This window comes from Symphalangus syndactylus, chromosome 7 (genome assembly GCF_028878055.3).
Source record: "Symphalangus syndactylus isolate Jambi chromosome 7, NHGRI_mSymSyn1-v2.1_pri, whole genome shotgun sequence".
NCBI classification, from domain to species: Eukaryota; Metazoa; Chordata; class Mammalia; order Primates; family Hylobatidae; genus Symphalangus; species Symphalangus syndactylus.
Window position 1 is genome coordinate 12,735,645 of NC_072429.2, and position 24,704 is coordinate 12,760,348.

A 24,704-nucleotide genomic window follows, 5' to 3' on the forward strand; every position below is an offset into this window, starting at 1 on the left:
ACCAAAGAAAGGTGAAAACTAACTTTAAAAAATTATTTAAATAATGCAAGATATGGATAAAAATCTCCAGAGAAACAACATAAACAAAAAACAATCACAATTTCTGGAAATGAAAGACAAAGAAATGCAAAATCCACTAGAAAGTCTCAACAATAGAATCAAATAAGTAGGAGAAAGAACTTCAGAACTCGAAGATAGAGCTTTCAAATTAACCCAATCTGACAAAAACAATGAAAAAAGAATTTTTTAAAAATGGACAAAGCCTCCAAGAAGTTTGAGCTGATGTTAAATGACCAAGTCTAAGAATAATTGGTGTTCCTGAGGAAGAAGAGAAATCTAAAAGTTTGGAAAACTTCCTTGAGGAAATAATCAAGGAAAACTTCCCTGGCCTTGCCAGGGATCTAGACATCCAAATACAAGGAGCTCAAAGAACACCTGAGAAATTCATCGCAAAAAGATCACCTAGGCACATAATCATCAGGTTATCTAAAGTCACCATGAAGGAAATAATCTTAAGTGCTGTGAGGCAAAAAGCATCAGGTAACCTACAAATGGAAACCTATCAGATTAATAGCAGATTTCTCAGCAGAAACCCTACAAGCTAGAAGGGATTGGAGTCCTTCCTACCTTTAGCCTCTTTAAATGAAACAAATATCAGCCAAGAATTTTGTATCCGGCAAAACTAAGCTTCATAAATGAAGGAAAAGTATTTTTCAGACAAACATACAAAGAGAAGTTGCCACTACCAAGCCAGCAGTACAAGAAATACAAAAAGGAGTTCTAAATCTTGAAACAAAACCTCAAAATATGCCAAAATAGAACCTCCTTAAGCATAAATCTCACAGGGCCTATAAACAATAACACAAAGAAAAACCAAGGTATTCAGGCAACAACTAGCATAATGAATAGAATAGTACCTCACACCCCAATATTAACATTGAATGTAAATGGCCTAAATGCTCCACTAAAAGGTACAGAATGGCAGAATGGGTAAGAATTCACCAACCAAGTATCTACTGTCTTCAACAGACTCACCTAATACATAAGGACTCACATAAACTTAAGGTAAAGGAGTGGAAAAAGATATTCCATGCAAATGGACACCAAAAGTGAGCAGGAGTAGTTATTCTTATATTAGACAAAACAGACTTTTAAACAGTTAAAAAAGACAAAGAGGGACATTATATAATAATAAAAAGACTAGTCCAAAAGGAAAATGTCAGAATTCTAGATATACGTGCACCTAACACTGGAGCTCCCAAATTTATAAACAATTATTACTAGACCTAAGAAGTGAGACAGATGGCAACACAACAATAGTGGGGGACTTGAATACTCGACTGACAACACTAGACACGTCATCAAGACAAAAAGTCAACAAACTGCAGACTTAAACTATACCCTAGAACAAATGGACTTAACAGATACAGAATATTCTTCCCAACAGCTGCAGAATATACATTATATTCGTCAACACATGGAACATTCTTCAAAATAGACAATATGATTGGCCACAAAACAAGTCCCAATAAATTTAAGAAAATCAAAATTATATCAAGTACTCTCTCAGACTACAGTGAAATAAAATTAGAAACTCCAAAAGGAACCCTCAAAACCATGCAAATACATGGAAATTAAATAATCTGCTCCTGAATGATCATTGAGTCAACAATCAAATGAAGATAGAAATTAAACCTTTTTTTGCAATGAATGACAATAGTGACACAACCTATGAAATCATCTGGGATTACAGCAAAAGTGGTGCTAAGAGGAAAGTTCATAGCATTAAATGCCTACGTCAAAAAGTCTGAAAGACCACAAATAGACAATCTAAGGTCACCTCAAGGAACTATAGAAACAAGAACAAACTAAACCCAAACCCAGCGGAAGAAAAGAAATAACAAAAATTAGAGCACAACTACGTGAAATTGAAACAAAACAAAAAAATACAAAAGATAAATGAAACAAAAAGCTGGTTCTTTGAAAAGATAAAATTGATAGACCATTAGTGACATTAACCAAGAAGAGAGAAGATCCAAATAAGTTCAATTAGAAAAGAAACGGAAGATATTACAACCTATACCACAGAAATATAAAAGATCATTCAAGGCTACTATGAACACCGTTACGTGTACAAACTAGAAAACCTAGAGGAGATGGAGAAATTCCTGGAATATACAACCCTACCAGATTAAACCAGGAGGAAATGAAAAGTCTCAACAGGCCAGGCGCACTGGCTCACGCCTGTAATCCCTGCACTTTGAGAGGCCAAGGCGGGCGGATCACCTGAGGTCAGGAGTTCACCACCAGCCTGGCCAACATGGCAAAACCCTGTCTCTACTAAAAATACAAAAATTAGCCAGGCATGGTGGCAGGTGCATGTAATCCTAGCTACTTGGGAGGCTGAGGCAGGAGAATCACTTGAACCTGGGAGGCGGAGGTTGCAGTGAGCCAAGATGGCACCACTGCACTCCAGCCCGGGGGACAGAACGACACTGTCTAAAATAAAAAAAATTAAAAAAAAAACTGAATAGACCCCCAATAACAAGCAGAAAAATTGAAATGGTAATTCTAAAATGGCCAACAACAAGTCCAGGAGCAGATAGTTTCACAGCTGAATTCTATCAGACATTCAAAGAATTGGTACCAATACTATTGACACTATTCCAAAACATAGAGAAAGAGGGAATGCTCCCTAAGTCATTCTATGAGGCCAGTATTACCCTAACACCAAAACCAGGAAAGGACATAATAAGAAAACTGCAGACCAACATTCCTGATAAACATAGATGCAAAAATCCTCAACAAAATACTAGCTAACAGAATCCAACAACATATCAACAAGATAATCCACCATGATCAAGTGGGTTTCATACCAGGGATGCAGGGATAGTTTAACAAACCAAGTCAATAAATGTGATGCACCACATAAACAGAAATAAAAATAAAAATCACACAATCATCTCAATAGACACAGAAAAAGCATTTGACAAAATCCAGCATCACTTTATGATTAAAACCCTCAGCAAAATCGACATAGAAGGGACATACCTTAAGGTAATAAAAGCCATCTATGACAAACTTACAGCCAACATTATACTGAATGGGGGAAAGTTGAAAGCATTCCCCCTAAGACCTGGAACAAGACAAGGATGCCCACTTTCACCACTTGTATTCAACATAGTACTGAAAGTCCTAGCCAGAGCAATCAGACAAGAGAAATAAAGGGCATCCACATTGGTAAAGAAGAAATCAAATTGTCACTGTTTGCCAATGATCATATACCTAGAAAACCCTAAAGACTCATCCAACAAGCACCTAGATCTGATAAATGAATTCAGTAAAGTTTCAGGATACAAAACCAAGGTACACAAATTAATAGCACCGCTGTACCTCAACAGCGATCAAGCTGAGAATCAGAACAAGAGCTCAACCCCTTTTACAATCGCTGCAAATAATAATAATAAAAAAATACTTAGGAATACATCTAACACCTAACCAAGGAGGCGAAAGACCTGTACAAGGAAAACTACAAATTGCTGCTGAAAGAAATCATAGATGGCACAAACAAATGGAAACATCACATGCTTGTGGATGAGTAGAATCAATATTGTGAAAATGACCATACTGCCAAATTCAATGCAATTCCCATCAAATTACCATCATCATTCTTCACAGAACTATAAAAAGCAATCCTAAAATTCTTATGGGACAAAATAAAAAAGAGTTCACATAGCCAAAACAAGACTAAGCAAAAAAAAAAAAAAAATCTGGAGGCATCACATTATCCGACTTCAAGCTATACTGTAAGCATATAGTCACCAAAACAGCATGGTACTGGTATAAAAATAGGCACATAGACCAAAAGAACAGAATAGAGAACTCAGAAATAAAGTTCAATACAGCCAGCTGATCTTTGACAAAGCAAACAAAAACATAAAGTGGGGAAAGGACATCCTATTCAACAAATGGTGCTGGGATAATTGGCAAGCCACAGGTAGAAGAATGAAATTAGATCCTCATCTCTCACCTTATACAAAAATCAACTCAAAGTGGATCAAGGACTTAAATCTAAGACCTGAAACCATAAATATTCTACAAGATGACATTGGAAAAACCATTCTAGACTTTGGCTTAAGCAAAGACTTCATGACCAAGAACCCTGAAACAAATGCAACAAAGATAAATAGATGGTACTTAATTAAACTAAAAAGAAAGAATCAGCAGAGTAAACAGACAACCCACAGAGTGGGAGAAAATCTTTACAATCTATACTTCCAGCAAAGGACTAATATCTGGAATCTACAAGAAACTCAAATCAGCAAGAAAAAACAAATAATCCGATCAAAAAGTGGGCTAAGGACATGAAGAAAAATTTCTCAAAAGAACATATACAAATGGCCAACAAACATGAAAAAATGCTCAACATCACTAATGATCAGGGAACTGCAAATCAAAACCACAATGCGATGCCACCTCACTCCTGCAAGGATGGCCATAATTAAAAAATAAATAATGTTGCTGTGGATGTGGTGAAAAGGGAATCCTTTTACATTGCTGTTGGGAATATAAACTAGTACAACCACTATGGAAAACAGTGTGGAGATTTCTTAAAGAACCAAAAGTAGATCTACCATTTGATCCAGCAATCCCACTACTGTGTATTTTCCCAAAGGAAAAGAAGTCATTTTATTAAAAAAAAAAAAAAAAAAAAGACACTTGCACATGCATGTTTATAGCCGTACAATTTGCAATTGCAAACATATGGAACCAGTCCAAATGTCGATTCAGCAACGAGTGGATAAAGAAAATGTGTGTATACACACACACACACACACACACACACCATGGAATACTACTCAGCCATAAAAAGGAATAAAATAATGGCATTCACAGCAACCTGGATGGAGTTGGAGACCATTCTATGTGAAGTAACTCAGGAATGGAAAACCAAACATTGTATGTTCTCACTTATAAATTGGAGCTAAGCTATGAGGATGGAGGCATGAGAATGATACAGTGCACTTTGGGGACTCCGGAAAGGGTGGGAGTGAGGGTAAGGGATAAAATACTACACATTGGGTAGTCTACTACGCTGCTCGGGTGTAACAGCAACAGTGTACGCTGCTTGGGTGATGGATGCACCAAAATCTCAGAAATCACCACGAAAGCACTTATCCATGTAACCAAACACCACCTGTTCCGCAAAAAACTATTGAAAATTTAAAAATACCATTATGGTAACTGAAGCCATTTGTTTCTCTTATTTTTTAGTCATTGGATTTTGAATTCTGGTGTGCTGGAAAAATTTTTAAAATCAAATACCAGATGGTGTGTAATAAAAATTGTAAAGATTATTTGAAACTCTAGATGATGTTATCATTCTCCAGAGAGAATTTACTTTCGTTTCTGGTGGGCAGTTGAGGTAGAGGAAGTTCATCTTAATTCCTTATCTGGGATCAAGCTGATTTATAGCTGGGTTCAGTCTTTACGAAGGCTAGTGTATATCTTGTTTGGTCTTACTCTCTAGACTTTAGCTCTTAAATGCCCCAATTTAAAGTCCAGGGTGTTTATCAGGGCCCTTTCTGGCCCTAGTCTTACTTTTGTCCCTTACACCCCATGAGGCCACCTACAGCTCAGCGTCTTAGCCTCTAGGCTGTCACTCACTGTCAGCCAGTGTCTGGAGGAGAAGTCATGCTGAATATTGCATCACCTTGGTGCTTGTCTTCTACCTAGACTTGTGCACAACCCGCCTCAAGGTCTTACCACCTCAGTAGCTCTCCAGTCCCTTTGAATATATATTTACATAAATATAAAATATATATATTTTAATCTAGTGTTTATTTTGGTAGGAAAGACATCAAATCTGATACTAACTCCCTCCCCTCAGACAGAAGAACAGGGAAGGAGGAGATATAGGGAACAGAGGAGACTGAGGCTACTGTACCTTAAAACCCTGTTTTGGCCTGTCCATGTGGAACAATCAGAGCTGTCTCACCATCCCAGTCACCTGGAGCCTTCCCTGTTCTCCACAAGAGTCAGCATGCGGGGCTGCTAACAGGATGCCCAGCAGGATGACGCGAGAGCCTGACAGGTGAGGGTGCACCCAGCTCACACCTTCTCACAGTGCAGATCTCAGCCTAAAGGCCCCTCCTGGGAGCTGCCATCCTGGACCCCTCTCTCCAAAGCAGATCTGTCTTCGCGCCCTCCCTCATACATTGTCTCTACCATGCTCTGAAATTCTCCTGTTTACTGTTTACGTGTTTATTGTCACCCTTCCCCACCTCAGCCTCATATCAGCATCCGCCCCCCCGACCACCACCACCACCACCAGCAGCCTCGGGACTCAAGTGTTCTGGTAAGAGGGGGAGAGGACTGTGGCTCATCTCGACACTTAAGACATCATCTCCAGCATCTCCTTCACCTGCAGCAAGGGGCCAACCCTCAGTACCAGGGTGCGCCACCTCCACTGTTTCCCTAAAGTCTGCCCACTCCCGAGGTAGGGTAGCTCCTATGGCACTGAATCCCATCCCAGAATATGCTTATTACGGATGATAATCACCTGTGTACAAGTCAACCTCCCCAAGGAGACCATGGGGGCAGGCACGTGCCTTTTCTGTTCTTCATTCAAGTGTTCATGCCTGTCTCCCTCACCTGATGAGGCGGGGAGGAGTTTCTGCTCACTAGTCCTTCCCCCGCCCCCGGGGCCGCAGAGCACCTGACACCATCCAGAGGTTCCCGTGGCTGCAGGCTTCCCTCCATGCTACCAGCCAATTGCTGAGCCCTGCCTCTGAGCCAGACCCGCGCTCGGTATGTACACGGAGTGCGTCATTCCATCCTTAACGACCTAGGAGACAGGAACTGCCATTCTGTGAGGTAGGGGCCGTGAGCCTCGTTTTACAGATAAGAAGGAGGAGGCACAGGAGAGATTAAGTCGCTCAGCCAAAGTTACGGCAGGGAAGTCCCGGGGCAGGGACTCATACCCAGGCTGTGTGGCTGTGGCTCCCACACCCTGAGTCCCTATTCGAGACCGCGCCTATCGCAGCATTCATCACACTGTGTGTGTTGTAGTTGTTTCTCTCTTCCCCTCCACAGAGCTTCTCCTGGAGGGAGCCAGTCGACCAGAAGAGTGAAGAATGCAGGAGCGGGTGATTGGAAGGAGGGAGGCTTTGTCTTGCTCAGCTGACATTGTCCACCAGGTGGCAGTCACAGCTCTCAGATAAAGTCGTCCCATTCTTTCCCCCCTTCCCCTTTAAGAAGGAAACCCTTTTTTTCCCCCGACACCGCCTCCCTCAATTTTTATTATTACCAAGAAGTGAAGTGAGTAGCCTCAATTCAAAACACGACTCCCTGCCTGAGCTTTTTGAAAATGGCACTTGGAGAAGGTGCGTCTCCAACCCCTGTGAGCCGCGGCGCAAGCAGAGAGAAGCAGGCGGGCTTGGGGATGCGCAGCCCGGGAGCCCAGGATCCATGATGTGAGATGGAATTTCAGCCCACAAAAGAGATGACTGGCTCCTCCTTCCCCACCCCTCATCAAACAGCTGCGGGAGCCGAGTTAACCAAACGGTGCATATTCCTAGTCATGAATTCCATTTGGCCAGCGGCAGGTCTGGGACATATGTTCCCCTGAGGGACACCTCGGGGATGGCTGTCAGGAAAGGGCCTCCCCGCCTCATCTGCCTGAAATGCTGTTCCTCCACCCTCCGCTGGTTCTGCCACAGCTTCTGGCAGCTTCCATTGTGATTCCGGGTGAGTGGGGAGCTGAAACACACCTTGCTCCTAAGTCCGCCAACTTTCAAAATGCCAACCCCAGGACTGCTCTGTGAAGGAAAGAGACCCCAGGCCAATTCCATGGGTTGAGGGGAAGAGAGATTTCCTTTTTTATAATAAAGCAATTGTGGGCCGGGTGCAGTGGCTCACGCCTCTAAATTCCAGCACTCTGGGAGGCCGAGGCGCGCGGATCACCTGAGGTCAAGAGTTCGAGACCAGCCTGGCCAACATGGCGAAACTCCGTCTCAACTAAAAATATAAAAATTAGCCAGGTGTGGTGGCACACGCCTGTAATCCCACTTGTTCAGGAGGCTGGGGCGGGAGAATCGCTTGAACCTGGGAGGCAGAGGTTGCAGTTAGCCGAGATGGTGCCACTGCACTCCAGCCTGGGCGGCAGAGCAAGACTCCTTCTCAAAAAAAAAAAAAAAAAAAAAAAGCAGAAATTGATATATTTTAAATGTGTATGTTAAATAAACAAATGCTATTAACCCTCAAAGTACAATGTAACATCCTTGTGCTCTTGTTGAGAATTAGGGGAAGATTGGATTCTTTGTGGGTTACCGCAGAGGGTGTGATAATGGTACCAAGTTGAAAGGTGTTCAGGGCTCAGTGCTATGATACCAGGCAGTGGAGCTCTATGGCTATTGTTTAACCTTCAGATAATGTCAGCTGTCTCCATTTTCAGTCCTTTGTGAATGAAAGGACTCTGGGCCCAGGGGACCTGGCCCAACCCTGAAGGAATGGGAGGGCTCCACCCCTACAGGGAACTGAGATACAATTCTCTAGACCTGGTAGCAGGGAAACCGAGTGTTTCGTCCCTCCCCCTGCTGCCTCCACACCATTAAACCAACACAGACACACACCTGGGTTTTGCGCCCAGTCTCTAAATTAATTAAATTGCCTGCATCATCACTTCTATCTCATTTTCCTTCCAGAACCGCCCTTCCCGCTGCCGCCAAATTAGAGCAACGCTTGATCAGAATTAGAGTCTGTGTCATGCAACTAAGTATTAATACCACTCCTTACTTGTTGAAGCAGGATCTCATACCCTTTCAGATAAGCAAAGAATTTCAATGAGACTTCAGAGAACAGGGAGGGGATTGGGGTAACAGTCTCCCTTTGTAATCGATACCTTCCTTTTGAAGGTTCTGTGTGTCTAGGCAGGATTAGAACTGACCTTGTTTCCTTCTGACTTCATGAAGGTTTTGCCTCTGCTGAAGTGTTCCAAGGGAAGGAGATTAGTAATGCGTTGTCAATTGTGTTTCCTCCCAAAATAGTAGGGCATGTGGGACTTTGCCAACTCTCAAGTCACGCGCACGTGTCTTCCTCACTGCCCACGTTCTCTCTGACACGAAGAGCTAACGTGGCCCGGTTCTGCTGCCATCCTGCACTGACACCAGCGACACCAGCGCCACTGCTACCCCCTCCTAAGGGCCTCTCCTGCCCCACTCGGGCTCCTTTACAATCTATTCTTCCCACAGTTGTCCTGGTGATCGCAAATCAGTCCCATCCCTCCCCTGCAGCTACTCTTCACTGACCCTCCCTCCGTGTAATTAAAAATAAAATCTAAAGTCTCTACTGGGCTGGCTAACAAGGTCTTGTCTTGTGCAGCCCCTCCACCTCTCTGAGCTCAGGACCTGGTACGCCCCCTGGCTCACTGTGCCTGGCCACACTGCTCTTCCTTGCACATTTATCAAGCTCAGTCTTGCCCCAGGACACTTGCACGTGCTATTTCCTCTGTCCAGAATACTTTCTCCTCACACTTCAGCATGGCTTGTGTTTTCTCATTATTCAGATCTGTTTAAATCTCACCTGTCAAGGAGGCCTTCTCTAATCGCCCAGTTAACATAGCCCCACTCCTTCCTAGTCTGCACTGTATTAGCTGGTTTAATTTCCTCAAGGCATAGCACTAATATTTTCCTACTTATGTACATGTTTACTTGGTGACCGTCTGATGAGTTCCCTTTCCCAGGACATAAATGCCAAGGGAACAGGGACTTTGCTGGATTTGTCCCCACAACGTCCCCAGAGCCTGGGACAGTGCAAATACTTGTTGGATGAATGACTGAATGAATAAAGAAACTCCCTGATGCAATGTTCTTTTGCAGATCAACAACTTCGGGTAACAGTTATAAAGTTAGAAATTCAGATTAGTGGTTCTATGCATAACAGTAATGCCTTATCTTTTCAAGGCATTCTTTCCCGAGATCTTCCCAATAACGCCCATCACATTTCACTAAGGCTCCATTGCTGAAGCTGAAGTGACTCACCCAAATCCGACACAGCAACACACACACACACACACACACACATCCCAGGGCTCAAATCCAGGCCTTTGTCTCCAGAACATAAATGCCAAGAGGACAGAGCCTTTGCCTGTCTTGTCCCCACAGCATCCTCAGGGCCTAATAACAACAAATATTTGCTGAAGAAATAAATAGATGAATGAATGAGCTAACTCCCGGATGGAATTCTTTCCCTGGGACTAAGGCAAATTCTAGAAAACAGATTCCAGCCTCAGCTGGCTGGTCTGCTCAGGCATAGAGAGGAGCCAGCCCTTCCTTTGCTTTTGTCCTCCCTGCCCCTAGGGCCTGGGTCAGGCAGGAGGCCCACCCACAACCCACCCAGGCTCTGCTCTCCCGGCCTCTGTACTCATTCTGACCGCGTTACTCCGAGGTCTGAAAGTTCACGGCTTTCTCAAGAACTAACTTCTATGGAGAAGCAGTAGCATGGAGCCCGCTGGACAGCTTGTTAGAGATGTAGTCTCAGGCCCCCAGTGCTACTGACTCCGAACCTGTGTTTTGACAAGATCCCCAGGTGAACTCTTTGCCTGTACTTCTCTGAGTGCTCCAAGCTACCTTTATCAGGCATTCTGATCTCCACTTTCCTTTTGAAACATCCAGCCTTGGGGCCCCATAAGCTGTGGGCCTCTACTCCTGAAGCACAGCCCTCCTCTTAATGGCAATTTTGAAAGCAGGTCTAAGAAAGAGAGCTCACATAGGGATCCTGTTACTCACTCATTCAGCAAACATTTAGTAAGTGCTTACCAGGAGCAAGGCACATGATGGGCCCTGAGGACACAGGCAAGAGAATATTTGTCTCCTCCCCCAAGAAAGGTAAACAAACGATAGGCAGTGACAATTATGCATCCTATTCAGTGCTGAGTCAGGAGTGCTTCTGATAACAAGTAAAAAGTGATGGCCAGGAGGGCTTCAGAGAGACCCAGGAAGTCCTCTCAGAGGGAGGAGGTGATGGTGATGTGCCAGCTGACTGTAGAAGGAGAAGTGAGGAGCCAGCTCCACGTGGAGCTGGGTCGAAGCAAGGAAGGGGGCAGGGCAGGAGCAGGCAGAGACTTTCCTAGGAGGCAGGTGAGAAGGCGGTGCACCAGGGAAGGAGACCTGCGTTACCAGAACGGTGGTCCAGGCAGAGTGGTAGCAGCCCACCATCAAGAAGGAGAAATAGAAGGGCAGGTTGGGAGCCAGGGCCAGATCTTGCAAGGCCTTGGGGCGGATTTTATTTCCAGGGCAATGAGCCCCAGCTGGGGTGTTTTGCAAGGCAGGGGCAGAGGCGGTCAGGTTTCTGTTCCACCCTAGCTGCGGGGTGGAGGCTGGAGGCCATGTCTCCATCTCTCTGAGAGGTGAGGGGACTTTCCTTAGGTAGCTGGGGCCAACAATGGTCAGATCTGGGGCAATAATGTTAACGATACTGGGGGCCCCTAATGATTATGACTGAAGCACATTTTTCATGAATACCTTGTTGAATCCTAACCTCAAACCAGTGATGAAGATATTATTTGCCCTTCTAGTGCATGAGAAAGCCGATTCTTAGAGGTTACCTAATGTGGTCAAGGTCACTTGGTCCGTCAGCGGTAGTCCAAGGATAGAAACCCCATTGGTGTCACCCCAAAGCCAAGTCCCTAACCGCAGTGCTTCCTGTCTTTGGCGTTTGAGCCCAGCTATGCCCGGCTCCCAGGTGCAAGTCAGGTCTACTATCCCACATGGTGTCTGGGCTCGCTTCACCCACCTTTTGCACTTTATAAGGACAAAGGGGAAATAATTGCAGAACTAAAAATTCTGTTTCCTCAAAGGCAGTGTCATTGAGCTGTCGCTGAAGGACACAGGGCCTAATTTCCAACTCTTCCCACCTCCTGATTCTTTCCCTAAAGGGAAAGATTTGGGGCTTATCCAAAGTTTCCAGAAAACCAGTCCCAGGACACAGCCCCTCTGGAGTTTATGTCCAGTTTGGTAGCACACATTCAACCCCCTCTGCTGCCGCTCATGACTCCCAGACATGGGAGGAATCCTCCAGTTCCTAAGATGGAAAGAGGGAGACAGCGAGAGCTGGGCACTGCGGTAGCAGCAGGGCCTGGAGTCGCAGAGCGTTCTCGGTCACCATGGCAACTGTTGTAGGCTGGATGGGCTGGTAGCCAGAGAATCCACAGGAGGAAAGGAACGTGGGAGAGGGGCATCCCAGGGTTCCTAGCCCTGCACTTGGCAGTGACCCTGCCACCCACCTCTGCCCTCAACTCAGCACTGGGACTGGCACTTCGTAAGCGGATAGATAACAGCAGCAAACAACAATGATGATGCTAATAATGAGTTAACACTTACTGAGTGCTTACTCTGTGCTAAACACAGTGCTACGTGCTACCAGAATCAGATGATAGACCCCGACTTCCAACCATTATGGAGCTCCACTCTCCATGTAGAATTCAAAGGAAAGAATATTACAAAATGTGTATAAGCAAAGCCAAGAAGAAATTCCAGTTTTTCCCCATTATGGGTGATAACTGTATTAATGAAAAATTGCCCCACCCTGGGGAGAACGATGAGGGTGCAATCAGGAGTGTGAAAGGCCTTAGATCCCTAGTTATGGGCCGTGTGTGTAGAGGGTGCTGTTGCCTTCTGGACACAAAATTGCATGCAATAGTTAAATTCTACTCCTCTCTCTTCTTGATCTCCTCATTCTCCCTACTCTCCCCCTTAAACTCCTCCTCCTCACCCTCCGACACCCGTTATGGAGGGCTACTGATCCTAAGTACAACACTTATGAGACTAAATCTGATTTCCCAGGTTGCATCCTCTCCAGCTTTAGAATTTCATGTTTGGTCTTTGTAGGAATTGAACTTTGGGAAGAGGCAAAGAAAAAGGAAGTTGCTGATGACTGTATTTGACCATGGTCTTAACGTCTCCCTCAGAAGGGCGTTTTGCTGCAAATCTGGGTTCAGAGATTCTAAGTTGATTCTTCCAGGCTCTACAGCATCACATCTGCTCAAGAACAGCTGTTTAGGCTGCGGCAAGGATCAAAGCCATGTGTAATTCAAAGCTCTGCTGCTCTAAAAATGGCAGACACTGCCTCTCTTTACATATATACACATATGTGTATATATATACACACACATATATATAAAAAATCAGGAATATAAATTCTCTGTAGAAATCTATTTTGATGCTTCTGACATCCGAATCCAAAAGCAAAACGTTCAAGTGCTGTTTTAAAATTCACGAGGACACATCCGTAAGTCTCTCCCCCATTCCTTTGGATTTCAGGACTATTTTTGTGAGATTACATAGACCGTGCAGATATCAAAGGATCAGATGCATGAGAGGAGGCTTGATTTTCTATATAGAGCATGTTGGTCAATTATAGTTCTATAGAAAAAAGTAAAACCCTTTCTTCTTGGTGGGATTTTTCTTTGCATCTAAAGAACAGATACCTGAGATATATAGAGATATACATATCTCTATATATACACATAGATATATAGATACACATATAGAGACCCTGTGTCTACAAGAAATAAAAAATTAGCTGGGTGTGGTGATGCTCATCTGTGGTCCCAGCTACTCAGGAAGCTAAGGTGGGAGGATCACTTAAGCCCAGGAGGTCAAAGCTGCAGTGAGCCATGATGGTACCACTGCACTCCAGTCTGGGTGACAAAGTGAAACCCTGTCTCAAAAAAAAAAAAAAACTATATATATATATATATATATATATCCCTCCATCCACCTACCTATCTATCTGTTCATTATTTAGCAAGCTGGATAGACTTCCTCGGAACCCATGTGATTTTGGTTAGTTGGGCCACATCTTAGTCCCTTGATAATTTGGGGATGGCATAACTACAACACAGATTAGCTGTCACACTATTCATTGGTGAGTTTTTAACCAATGCAGGGGAATAAATGGAATTTTAATAAAATTTCTCCTTCGGTTGGACGTTTCTAAGGGGTGCGGTGAAACAGGCAGGACCTGTGTGCCTAGACTCGCATCCTGGCTTTGCAGATTAGTTAACGTTTTTGAAGCTTGGTCACCTTAAAGTGAGATACTGTATAATGACAGTATCTATGACATAGGATTGTGGGAGGTAGAAGGGAGGCCCCTGTATCAAACGCCTATAGCACTTGGAAAGCACTCCACCAATGTTGTAGTTATTATTATTATTGTTTTGAGATGGAGCCTTGCTCCGTCACCCAGACTGGAGTGCAGTGGTGCCATCTCGGCTCACTGTAAACTCCACCTCCTGGGTTCAAGAGATTCTCCTGCCTCAGCCTCCTGAGTAGCTGGGATTACAGGCGTGCACCACCACGCCTGGCTAATTTTTGCATTTTTAGTAGACACGGGGTTGCACCATGTTCATCAGGCTGGTCTCGAACTCCTGACCTCATGATCTGCCCACCTTGGCCTCTCAAAGTGCTGGGATTACAGGCGTGAGCCACCGCCCCCGGCCTTATTATTATTATTCTCACTCCTAAAATTGTGTTTCTGGAATTCTTGGGTTTACAATACTAGATAAAAGGGCCCTCCTTTTTCTTTGTTTCCTGCCCCAAACTGATGCGTCTCTCTTGGTGGTTGGATCAAAGAGAAAGAATATGTACTAAGAAGTCTATACTGTACTTCCTCAGAGTGAATAGAAATGTCATTTACTCCTAAATGTATACCCAGTTCTGGCCTCTGAGCCATACTCATGGGCCAGTAAGGCAGACAAGAACTGCAGAGGTAGCCCTGAGCCACCTGAGCTTGACAGAGCTCATGGACTTCCCTCTGGCCTCCTTATCTGCCTCCCTACTAATTACATGACATCGAGCACCTCTCTTAGCTGAGAGTCAGTTTTTAAGAGAGGAAGTGGCCACATTTTAGGACTCACAATCATTTGCTCTTACAAAGTTTATTTTTATTTTTTATTTTTAAAATTAGAGACAGGGTCTTGCCATGCTGCCCAAACTCCTTGAACTCCTGGCCTCAAGTGATTCTCCCACCTTCCAAAGTGCTGGGATTACAGGCATGAGCCATTGTTCCCAGCCATTGTACAACTTTGAGTTTTTTTTTTTTGGTTTTTATTTTGTGGTGTTTTTTTGTTTTATCCCCCAAGACGGTCTCACTCTGTTGCTCAGGCTGGAGTGCCATGGTGTGATCGTGGCTCACTGCAGCCTCCACCTGCTGGGCTCAAGCAATCCTCCATCTCAGCAGCCCCCTTCCCCCACAGCAGCTGGAACTACAGGCACACACCACCATGCCCAGCTAAGTTTTTGTTTTTTTTTTTTTTTTTTGTAGAGACGGGGTTTTGCCATGTTGCCCAGGCTGGTCTTGAACTCCTGGGTTCAACTGATCCTCAGCCTAGTCCTCCGGGAGTGCTGGGATAACAGGCGTGAGCCACCATGCCCAGCCATCTTACAACTTTTGTTTTATCATCCTATCTCTATAGTTTCAAATATGACACTTACACCCAGAGTAGGTTTAGGAATGAAACTTTTGTTTTAGAAATAAAACCCAACTTAAATAAAAAGCCCTGATCCTGTTAATTGCTAATCCAGCGGCAAGAAGGTTTAAAGGAGAAGATTTGAGATTAGTAGATGAGAATTGGGACCTAGGCACATCCCAGCCTTGGCCAAATCACCCACCTTCTCCATGAGACTGTTCTATGATCTGTTCAATACCTCATGGAAGTGTTATCCTTGCTAATGTATGTAAGGGCCTGATATATAACAGGTGATCAGCATTTACTAGTTTCTTCTGAACCAAATCATTCCGTCATTGCAGTCAGGAGTGCTGCGAGTCATCTGATGGATGTGACTATTCCACATTCCCACCCCACCCCACCCCACCCTCACCCCATCCCACCCCACCCCACCCTCACCCCACCCCACCCTCACCCCACCCCACCCCCACGCCACCCCACCCCACCCCACCCCACCCAGCATGCTGTTGAAATCAAACCTTCTGTCACCAAACACGCAAGGGCCCACAGCACTTTTCCCTCAAACATGAAAGGGGAATTGTGCCTTTGAAGCGGCGTCGTGATCTGGGGTAAGTACCCGAGGTTCATCATCTCACGCCACGGGAAATCAACAACGCGGACATACAAGAAGTGAGTTTAACAGTGGAGGTTCAATAGGCAAAAGAAAGAGAATGGCTCTCTCTCTTACGAGAGAGATGGGCTCCTCAGTGGGACTTCCGGCTCCATAATGAAATGCATGGGGTTTTATAGATGAGCTTGAGGAGGCGTGTCTGATTCACGTAGGGCCAGAGAGATTGGTCGGACCAGGTGTGACACTTGCATCACGCACAAAGCAGCTGGCCATCCCACCCTAATGTTTTATTATGCAGATGGGGTCTCTACCTGGCCAACGCCATGTTGCCTGCCTTTCTACTGCACACATAGCGACAAAGAAAAGGAAGAGGGAGCCTCCATGTTGAACATGCCTGGCCCCCAGCTAGCTTTTTCCTGTTGGCACAGCTGCCGGCATTTACCTATGCAGGCTTCCAGCTTGCTTATTTATGTCTGCAGCTCGATTTTACAGGCTGCTCTTTGTTAGAAAAGAAATGATTTTGGGGCTGCTTTTTGTTAAAAAGGAAGCCTTACTGAGGACTCTCTTACCCTCGCTAACCGCCTAAATAATTTCCTTTTAGCTCCTGTATCACCTTCATTCCTCCAAATAAGGAAGCGCCTGGTCTTTCCTGGATCCTAGCTAAAACATTCTTTACAGCTTCACATAATTATTTTACCACCACCCCTCCCGGTTCTCTTCCTGGGTAACTTATTTCACGAGTTTAAAATGCCCTATTGCCTTTGGTGGGTTCTGGGAAGTCACTCCTAGGTCTCACAGGGAGGTGGGAGAAGAGTTGAAAATAATCTCTTTAAAATGGTGACATTTGCTTGATCACATTGACATTTTTATGGTATCAAAGCCGGGCTTCCTGAAATAGAACTCCGATGAAAAGGATAAAGAAAGCTCAAGCTTAGCTGCTGGCATTTGCATGCACTGATTCACCACCTCCAGCCCAGCTACCCACAGGCAGTTTTTCCCTGACACTGAATCAAATTACACGCAATACTAAAGGCTGGAGGTTCGCTCACATTCTGATTTGGGATGCTGCTGTTCATTTCTAACTTCCTGAGACAATGTGTACTTTCCCAACTCTGGTCACCACGCTGAATCACAATAAGACACTTTTTCCAGACAGCCAACAATGACACCCAACTTGACTAGAGAAAGATGGTAACTCAAAATATCCTGAGAAGACTCAAGGCACGGCAAAGTAAAATGTTCTCTAATGAGGACGACTGAATTGGTATTGCAAGATAAGAGCTCCTGGTGGGGCGCCAATGTTCATTTCCTAAATTCTTAGAATTTATTCAAAGCCAGTGGCCCCTATTCTCAAGAGAATCAGCGGGTGCTGAGGGAAGTTTGCAAAAGAAAATTTTGAAGGAGGATATAGGAATGATGAGACAGGGAGACAGCATATCATAGAATGGCAGATTCAAAGCACAAGCTGCTTGTCTGAAGTGGCATCTGAGGCACTCGTGAGAAACAAGGGCTGGTCTGAACCAGTGAAAAGCATAATCAAAATAGCTTTATTGTGCAAAGTAACTTCTCTTTTTCTTTCTTCTGGGATGGGAGTAGAGGGAGGACGAATTAAGAGGATGCATTGGAACTAGGACAGGGGTTAGAAGCTAGGTAAGTACCTAGAACTCCAGTAAAGTAGGTGTGGGCAATGAAAACAGCTCTGAAAGTGGCTCACAAGTGGCAGGGCCAAGCACCCTTCCAGCAGCACACATGTATGGATGCCAAAAAACAAAGTGGGGTTTCAAAGCTTCTTGAAACATACCAAAATGTTACAGTGGTATATCCCAAAGTATGTTCCATGTGTTACCTGTAAACAGAATCTGTAGTCAGAGAAATTGGAGTGAGGGGGACACTTTCAACAAAGTAAATAGATTTCTGGATGGGCGCAGTGGCTCACGCCTGTAATCCCAGCACTTTGGGAGGCCAAGGCGGGTGGATCACCTGAGGTCAGGAGTTCGAGACCAGCCTGACCAACATGGAGAAACCCCGTCTCTACTAAAAATACAAAATTAGTTGGGCATGGTGGCGCATGCCTGTAATCCCAGCTACTTTGGAGGCTGAGGCAGGAGAATGGCTTGAACCCGGGAGGCAGAGGTTGCGGTGAGCTGAGATCGCACCATTGCACTCACTCCAGCCTGGGCAACAAGAGCAAAACTCCACCTCAAAAAAAAAAAAAAAAAAAAAAAAACGATTTCTTCATTGTAGAACTTCTCAAAGTCTTAATAAGCTAATGTGCAAATGTGCATTATTTTGACTTTGCAAGAAACAAGGTGACCCATTTTCTAAGTGTATTTAATGGTAAAACTTTGTATTTTTTTGTCTTTTTCTTGTGGAAAGGACTATCCTAGTCCTCTGAAGATCACAGTCTGAAATATTAAGAGTTTTGTCTTATTATTTGGTTATACACATTTCAGAAAATAATTACTCCTTAAAAATTTCTAACTCACTTCATTGACACCGTCAGTATTCTTCAATTCTTAAAATCAGAGATTACTTTCCCCATGACTTTTGATCAAACTATTTCCCAAACTTTAAAAAAAAAAAAAAATCCCTAGAAAAATTACTTACTTTCTGACCTAGCTGTGGACACAAACCCGTTACCAAAAGGGGTTATGAAATAACTTGATTGTTAAGAATGTGGTAGAGAATTTCCACTGTTTATTCATCTGGTTAGATAGTAAAAACAAAAGATAAAAATAAAAAGAATTTTCCTTGTTGGGTAGGTTTAGGCAATCAGTGAATACAGAAATATAGCCCAGGAAGCCTCTTACGCCCTTTCCAGACGCACCATTCTGTGATTTAAAACACCCAAAGCAATGCACCTATATAATTTCAAGATAGAGTTGTTATATCACGTATCATTGATATCTCACTTACCTGAAATAAACATTTCCTAAAATAAACTAAATATGCTTGGGCTATCTTTTTTTTTCTTAAAATAGTGAAACCATCCCAGAATGCCTAGGAATATTTATAGACTTGATAACCAAATGCCACCCACATCTCCAGTGTCCCATCCCTGGGGTTTCCTCAAGTCCCTTCATTGAATGCTCAACATAAGGTTTGGGAATTGCCAGATAAGAGAAAGGGGAAGCTGTCCAGCCTGCCCTTACCCTCAGTAATCTCTATAGTTAGAAGAGCTGCATGTTGGGAAAGACAATTTAGAAGCCAAAGATCTCATAGTCCATTTCTCTCAGGACAAGAACCTCTTCTAGTCTTGAAAATACTATACTCAAGAAAGAACAGATATTAAATTTGACAAAACAGGATATTCTCAGTGTTATATTTTGTTACAATAAATCCTTATGTTAAAAGTTTGAGAATGCAGTTTAAAATATAAATACTAACACATTACAGTACTTGGTAGTCCACATGATTAATGGGTCAAATCAAAGATATTTTCAATTGACATGACATAGAGATTATAATCCCACATACCGTATCCTATGACATTAAGGTCTGTGGAGGAACTGGGAATTGGAAGTCAAAAGAGACTTGTTTTCAAGCCCTTTGGTAGTCTGGCCACAAATCAAGACTATTCATTGACAAAGACTCAAAACTGAACCTCCCAGACACGGACTTTCATTATTAACTAAACATTAGGTGTTTCACTTTTGTTGGGCATTTGGCCTTCAACTGATAACTGAATGCTTAGATCCTGGGCTTACTCCCCGTATACATATCGAAGGCTACAAATAAAAAGAACTCTGCAGGGCAGGCAGCAGATGAACTAACAGTACAGGCCAAAGACACAACCACCCACCGACGCTTATAGGCTTACATAAGAATGCACACTGGCCACAGTACTTATATGACTGAAGATTTTTTCATACTGGTTTGTGCTGCATTAGCTCAACAGTATATTCCTAATACTTTAAATTGTTATATTCCCAATCAAGAAAGCATCATCTACTTGTGTTAAAAAGAAATAAGTATATTAAAAGAAATCTGAGTTAAAAGTTTTATTCATTCAACATCTCACATTACAAATATTTAAAAATTATATGCATACTGGTATAAATAGTCATTTGCAAACTATTTAATAACATTAATTTTCCACTAGCACTTCAACAAATGAACTCTTTTAAAAAAGGAACTGTGTTATATAACTTAAGAGTAGAACATACAAAAATAGGAACTTAACGTGAAAATGACTTTAATAAAAAATGAATTACCCTTATTTAAAATGCTATAATAAATACTACAACCTCCCCATACACAGTAAAAACTATATGGAAATTCAGCCAAGTAGTACAATTAACTGACATACTTAAATAACTTTTCCTTCTGATAATATGAGCAATACACTGGAAAAAAAATTAGGGATTAGTAAAAACTAGACACCCACTTGCTAAAAGTTTCACTTCCAAAAAATATAACAAAAATCTGATGAAAATTATAAAAACTAATTATACTTTAAATTTTAAAAATATAAAAAATAAAACAGTTGAATACAATATTGTCCCGATTCTTACAATGCTATCAATCACAGTAGCTTTAAAATAATAAAATAAAGCAAATGACCAAAACCTCTTTTATTCCATTTTTAAAAATAATCTTAAATTTACATTAGTAGAAAGATTGATTTCTGATTCTTTTCTTTAGAAACACCAGCAAGAAAGAGGATTACTCTTAACAGTAGAAAATGACATTTTTAAATGTCTGCAATTAAAAACAAAGAATTACACTGCAAAGATCTTTCAAAAGTTTGAAATAAGTATTGCACATAACTTGAAGTTAACTTGCCACAATTCATCACATTCAAGTTTTAAATCACCTTTTAACAGAAGATTCAACTCTTCAAAACAAAAGGGGTGAATTATCAAGTCTTTCCAACAGCACTCTCATAAAATGCTAAATTCATTCACTGCAAGTTTTATTTTGCATTCTGCAGAGGTCTGTGTATGGAGAAGTATATATATTATACCAAAGCGCGGGGACCAGAAGGGGAAAGGAGAGGGTTCCTTTACATAGAAAATAATCAGAAACACTTTATTTTACATTGCAAAAATAACCATGTAATTACTCTGTAACTACATTGTAAGTACATGGCTGGTGCCATGCTAGTGCGCTAGAACTACATGCTTGGTGAATTGAAGTGATGCCCTAAAATCTGTAAACTAATTACATGTTAATTATGTTTGAGTTACATGGTAACTCCCAACTACAATCCCATGTAATCTGAAGAACATGTAATCAATAAAGTTCAGAGTAATAGATAATCATTGTTTATGCCCTGTAAATTGAAGTGTAACCAAATAATCTGTAAACACACTTGTCACACGATCACAAGTAAATATTAGTAGAATAACAATTTCTTACATTAGTCATGCATACTAACATTACACACCTGTCCCAAGGCAGGCTATTTTCTTTTCCTTATATATAAAAGAGCAGACATCTCTGAATCAAACACTTAACATCAATTTATTAATATTAAAAATGGCTAAACATTCACCAAAAATGTCTGCATTTTATGAATAATTTTAAAAACTTAGTAAGAAGCTGTAGACAATTTTGTTACTTTAAATTTCTACCTTATGCTTATGCATTTAATTTTTTTTTTTTAGGAACTACAGTGTTATCTGTCATTTTCATGCGAATTTTTTTTCATTAATTTGTGACTTTCCATAGACTATTTCTTAAATTATAGGTACACCAATAGCTGGTGCTGGGGAAGGATGTTTAAGCAACATGCTTTCTCTTCTCTGCAGACTCTAAAATAGCATTGCCAGTGCACGACATTCATAATTTAAAATGTATGCAGAGCACTGAAATGTATAAAAAGCAGAATATAAGAAAATAAAATTTATTAAAATTATTTATATTAAAAAATGAAGTATATGAAGATCTCTCAGTAATAAAAGTACAAAAAGCTACTCTTTGCAATATGAAAAATTGAGGTATTGCATAAAGAGATATCCCGTCAGTGAAAAGTGTGCCTAAAAATGTTCACTGTTGGAAAAACAAGATATACAAAAGTAGTGCATAACAAATATACATTATGTGCATGACAAAATAAGTTAGCTACAAAAACACTGTACCGAAATTCAGCAGGTCATGTACAAAGGGAAAAATTATTATTCAAAGCTAGTTCTCAAACAGTGTTATTTCTTGTTAACTCATCACACCAGTTTACTGAGTAGGAACAGCACGATAGCACACCCCAAGCCACCTACAAGCATTTAAAAGAGTAAAAAGAGGCAAATGAACATTCCAATTAGAATCACGTAGTTCAGGAGAAAAGAAAAAAAAGTCCCTGACCAGCTACACAAGAGCACCCTCCATTCGCATGACTGCTTTCAGTATTTGCAGGGAATTCTTTAAAAGCAGCTCCCTTTCTATGTTTGAACATTAGACAGCAAATGCCTCCATTTTGACCTTTGGAACTTAACAGGTATAGTTCATTAAAGCCTGTATTAAAAGTAAAGGGCTGCTTTTCCTAAAGATCATCCATAGGGGTCATAAGCCAGGTGGTTCCACAGCAGTGCTGGGGCAAGTCTTTGGTTTTGAAGGATCCAAGATGGTACTGTTAGGTAGCGCAACTAGCAAGATTGCCATTCGATCATATTATTTCATGTTTTGCCCACTGATAATAATCCTTTTAATGATGGATAGGGCATTTAATAAGAGAATGTCAATTAAAATAAAAGTTACTTCCATGACTAGGGCTTCAAGAGACTATTTTAAATTTACCCCTGAAGCATACTGTTCAACACATAACGCCTTTCAAAGCTAGAATTTTATTTATAATAAAGCATGCATTACTTCATGAAGTTGGCACTTCAAACACTGACTATGTCCCATGCTAAATTCTGAAACTGTAATGTTATTTTAGTTTATAGGAAGAGTAAGATAAACATACGTACCTTTGCACAGATTTACACAGTTACTTAGTTCAACAGTGCAAAACACTTTGCAACTACTTAACTTTAACTTTTTTTTTTTCATTTTCTATGTTACAACTAAATTACAGGATACCCAAAGTAACTTTAAATCTAAAAGTAAGCCAATCAGCAGCCAAATTCTATATTGGTTTTGTCTTCCAGTTTTGGCTACAAGTGTACTGTAACACAAAATCAAAAATGATATCCTTGAGGTATCTCTAGATCTGTTGTTGTTTTTTAACGTCAAAATGGAGAGCAAAGGCTGACACCTGATGAGTATTAGTAAATTAGGATATAGAGTTTATATATAAACATCAAAAATAAAATTTATACATTTGTTCTTCAGGAGAGGAAATGCTAGGTTTCCCACCAGTTGTCATTAATTCTAGCTTTGGTAGGTTTCCTGGGGCTTTGACCAGATAAGTCAGTTAAATAAGTAAGTGCACTCCCCTCAGTAGTAAATCTACCCAATTTTTACATTCTGAATTTTAAAAATTGTTTAAGAGAAAATAAACCTAGCTCTGCCTACTTTACTATTTTTTTTTTATTTTTTTCTGATGTGGTAGTAAATTTTTGAGGGATAATGAAATTATGTTCAGCCTCAAAACCCTGAAAATTAATTATAATGCTGCTCAATCTTGCTTATGCATTTTTTGCTCTAACATGCTCTTTGCATTAAAAATTGTTAACTTCCTCCATTGCTGTTAAAAAAATTAAAAAGGGATGGAAAAAAGAGACAAAAAAGATGAAAAAAAATAGAAAGGAAAAGGCAAAAGCACTTCCCTGGGGGAAAAACTGTCAGATAGACCGATAGTGTTATTGTTGCATGGTTATTTTAATAAAAGTATTCTTATATGTTATATTATTAACAATAATTTAATTAAAAACCCAAAATACTCTATTGTTTCATTTCTCTTTTAATATTTCTCTCTCTCCTCTAAGAAAATGTTGCAGGAAGTTTGGATCCTCTTGGTTTCCAGCAAAACAAGAGAATAAAACTTCCATGCAACCCGATGGCAATACGAAAAAGGAGTTCATATTGTTTGCAGTGACACAAGAATCTACAAAACACCTATATTATAGGTCATTCTTTTCATTATACTATAGTTAAGTTACAGACTGCTACAAAAGGACATGCCAGAGTGAAGAGGTTGAGGAAGGGGTCAGAATTAACAGAAGAGTGCACTTATTCTGAGGCCTGAAAATGAGCACTGTAGTTATCCTTTAGTTCCAGCGGAATGAAATATGCCGAGGGCGGTCACCGCCTTCCTTCACCAGGGGCTTGTGGAATTCCCTGCCAGCGCGAGAATGGATAGCAGCCCAGCAATATTCACAGTAATACTGCAGACAGGTAACATTAGCACAGAAAAATGGAGCAAATTTCCCCCCACAACGGGCCCCCTGACATTCATCACACAGCTGATCATCCAAGACATATGGCTTAACTTCCACCTGCAATCAAAAATAAGAGTTTACATTTTTCAGTGACTAGGCCAGCAATGCTTACCATACATGTACATTTCCACCCACTATCTGAATGAATCTGTTCCAAGGTGCCCAAAGAGGAAGGACCAATTATTCATTTACTGAAATACGGATAGTTCATCTTTTAAGAACCTAGTAAGGCTTTTATTATCTATCATTTTACATTTTTTTCTTATTAAATAAACATCCTTCAAAGGAAAAAGGATTTCAGCAG

At 41.6% G+C, this 24,704-nt stretch overlaps 1 protein-coding gene across 4 annotated transcripts in view; it reads right to left on the minus strand.

Moving 5' to 3' along the window:
* Nucleotides 1-20,065: 20,065 nt before the first annotated feature.
* The window catches only part of CPEB4 (cytoplasmic polyadenylation element binding protein 4), a 70,192-nt gene continuing 65,553 nt past the window's right edge, over nucleotides 20,066-24,704 (minus strand). For all 4 annotated transcript variants that reach the window (XM_055285217.2, XM_055285216.2, XM_055285215.2 and 1 more), the window contains one exon: nucleotides 20,066-24,457. In XM_055285217.2, the coding sequence (XP_055141192.1) occupies nucleotides 24,230-24,457 (228 nt within the window). In that variant the 3' untranslated portion in view covers nucleotides 20,066-24,229. The remainder of the gene's footprint in view (nucleotides 24,458-24,704) is intronic.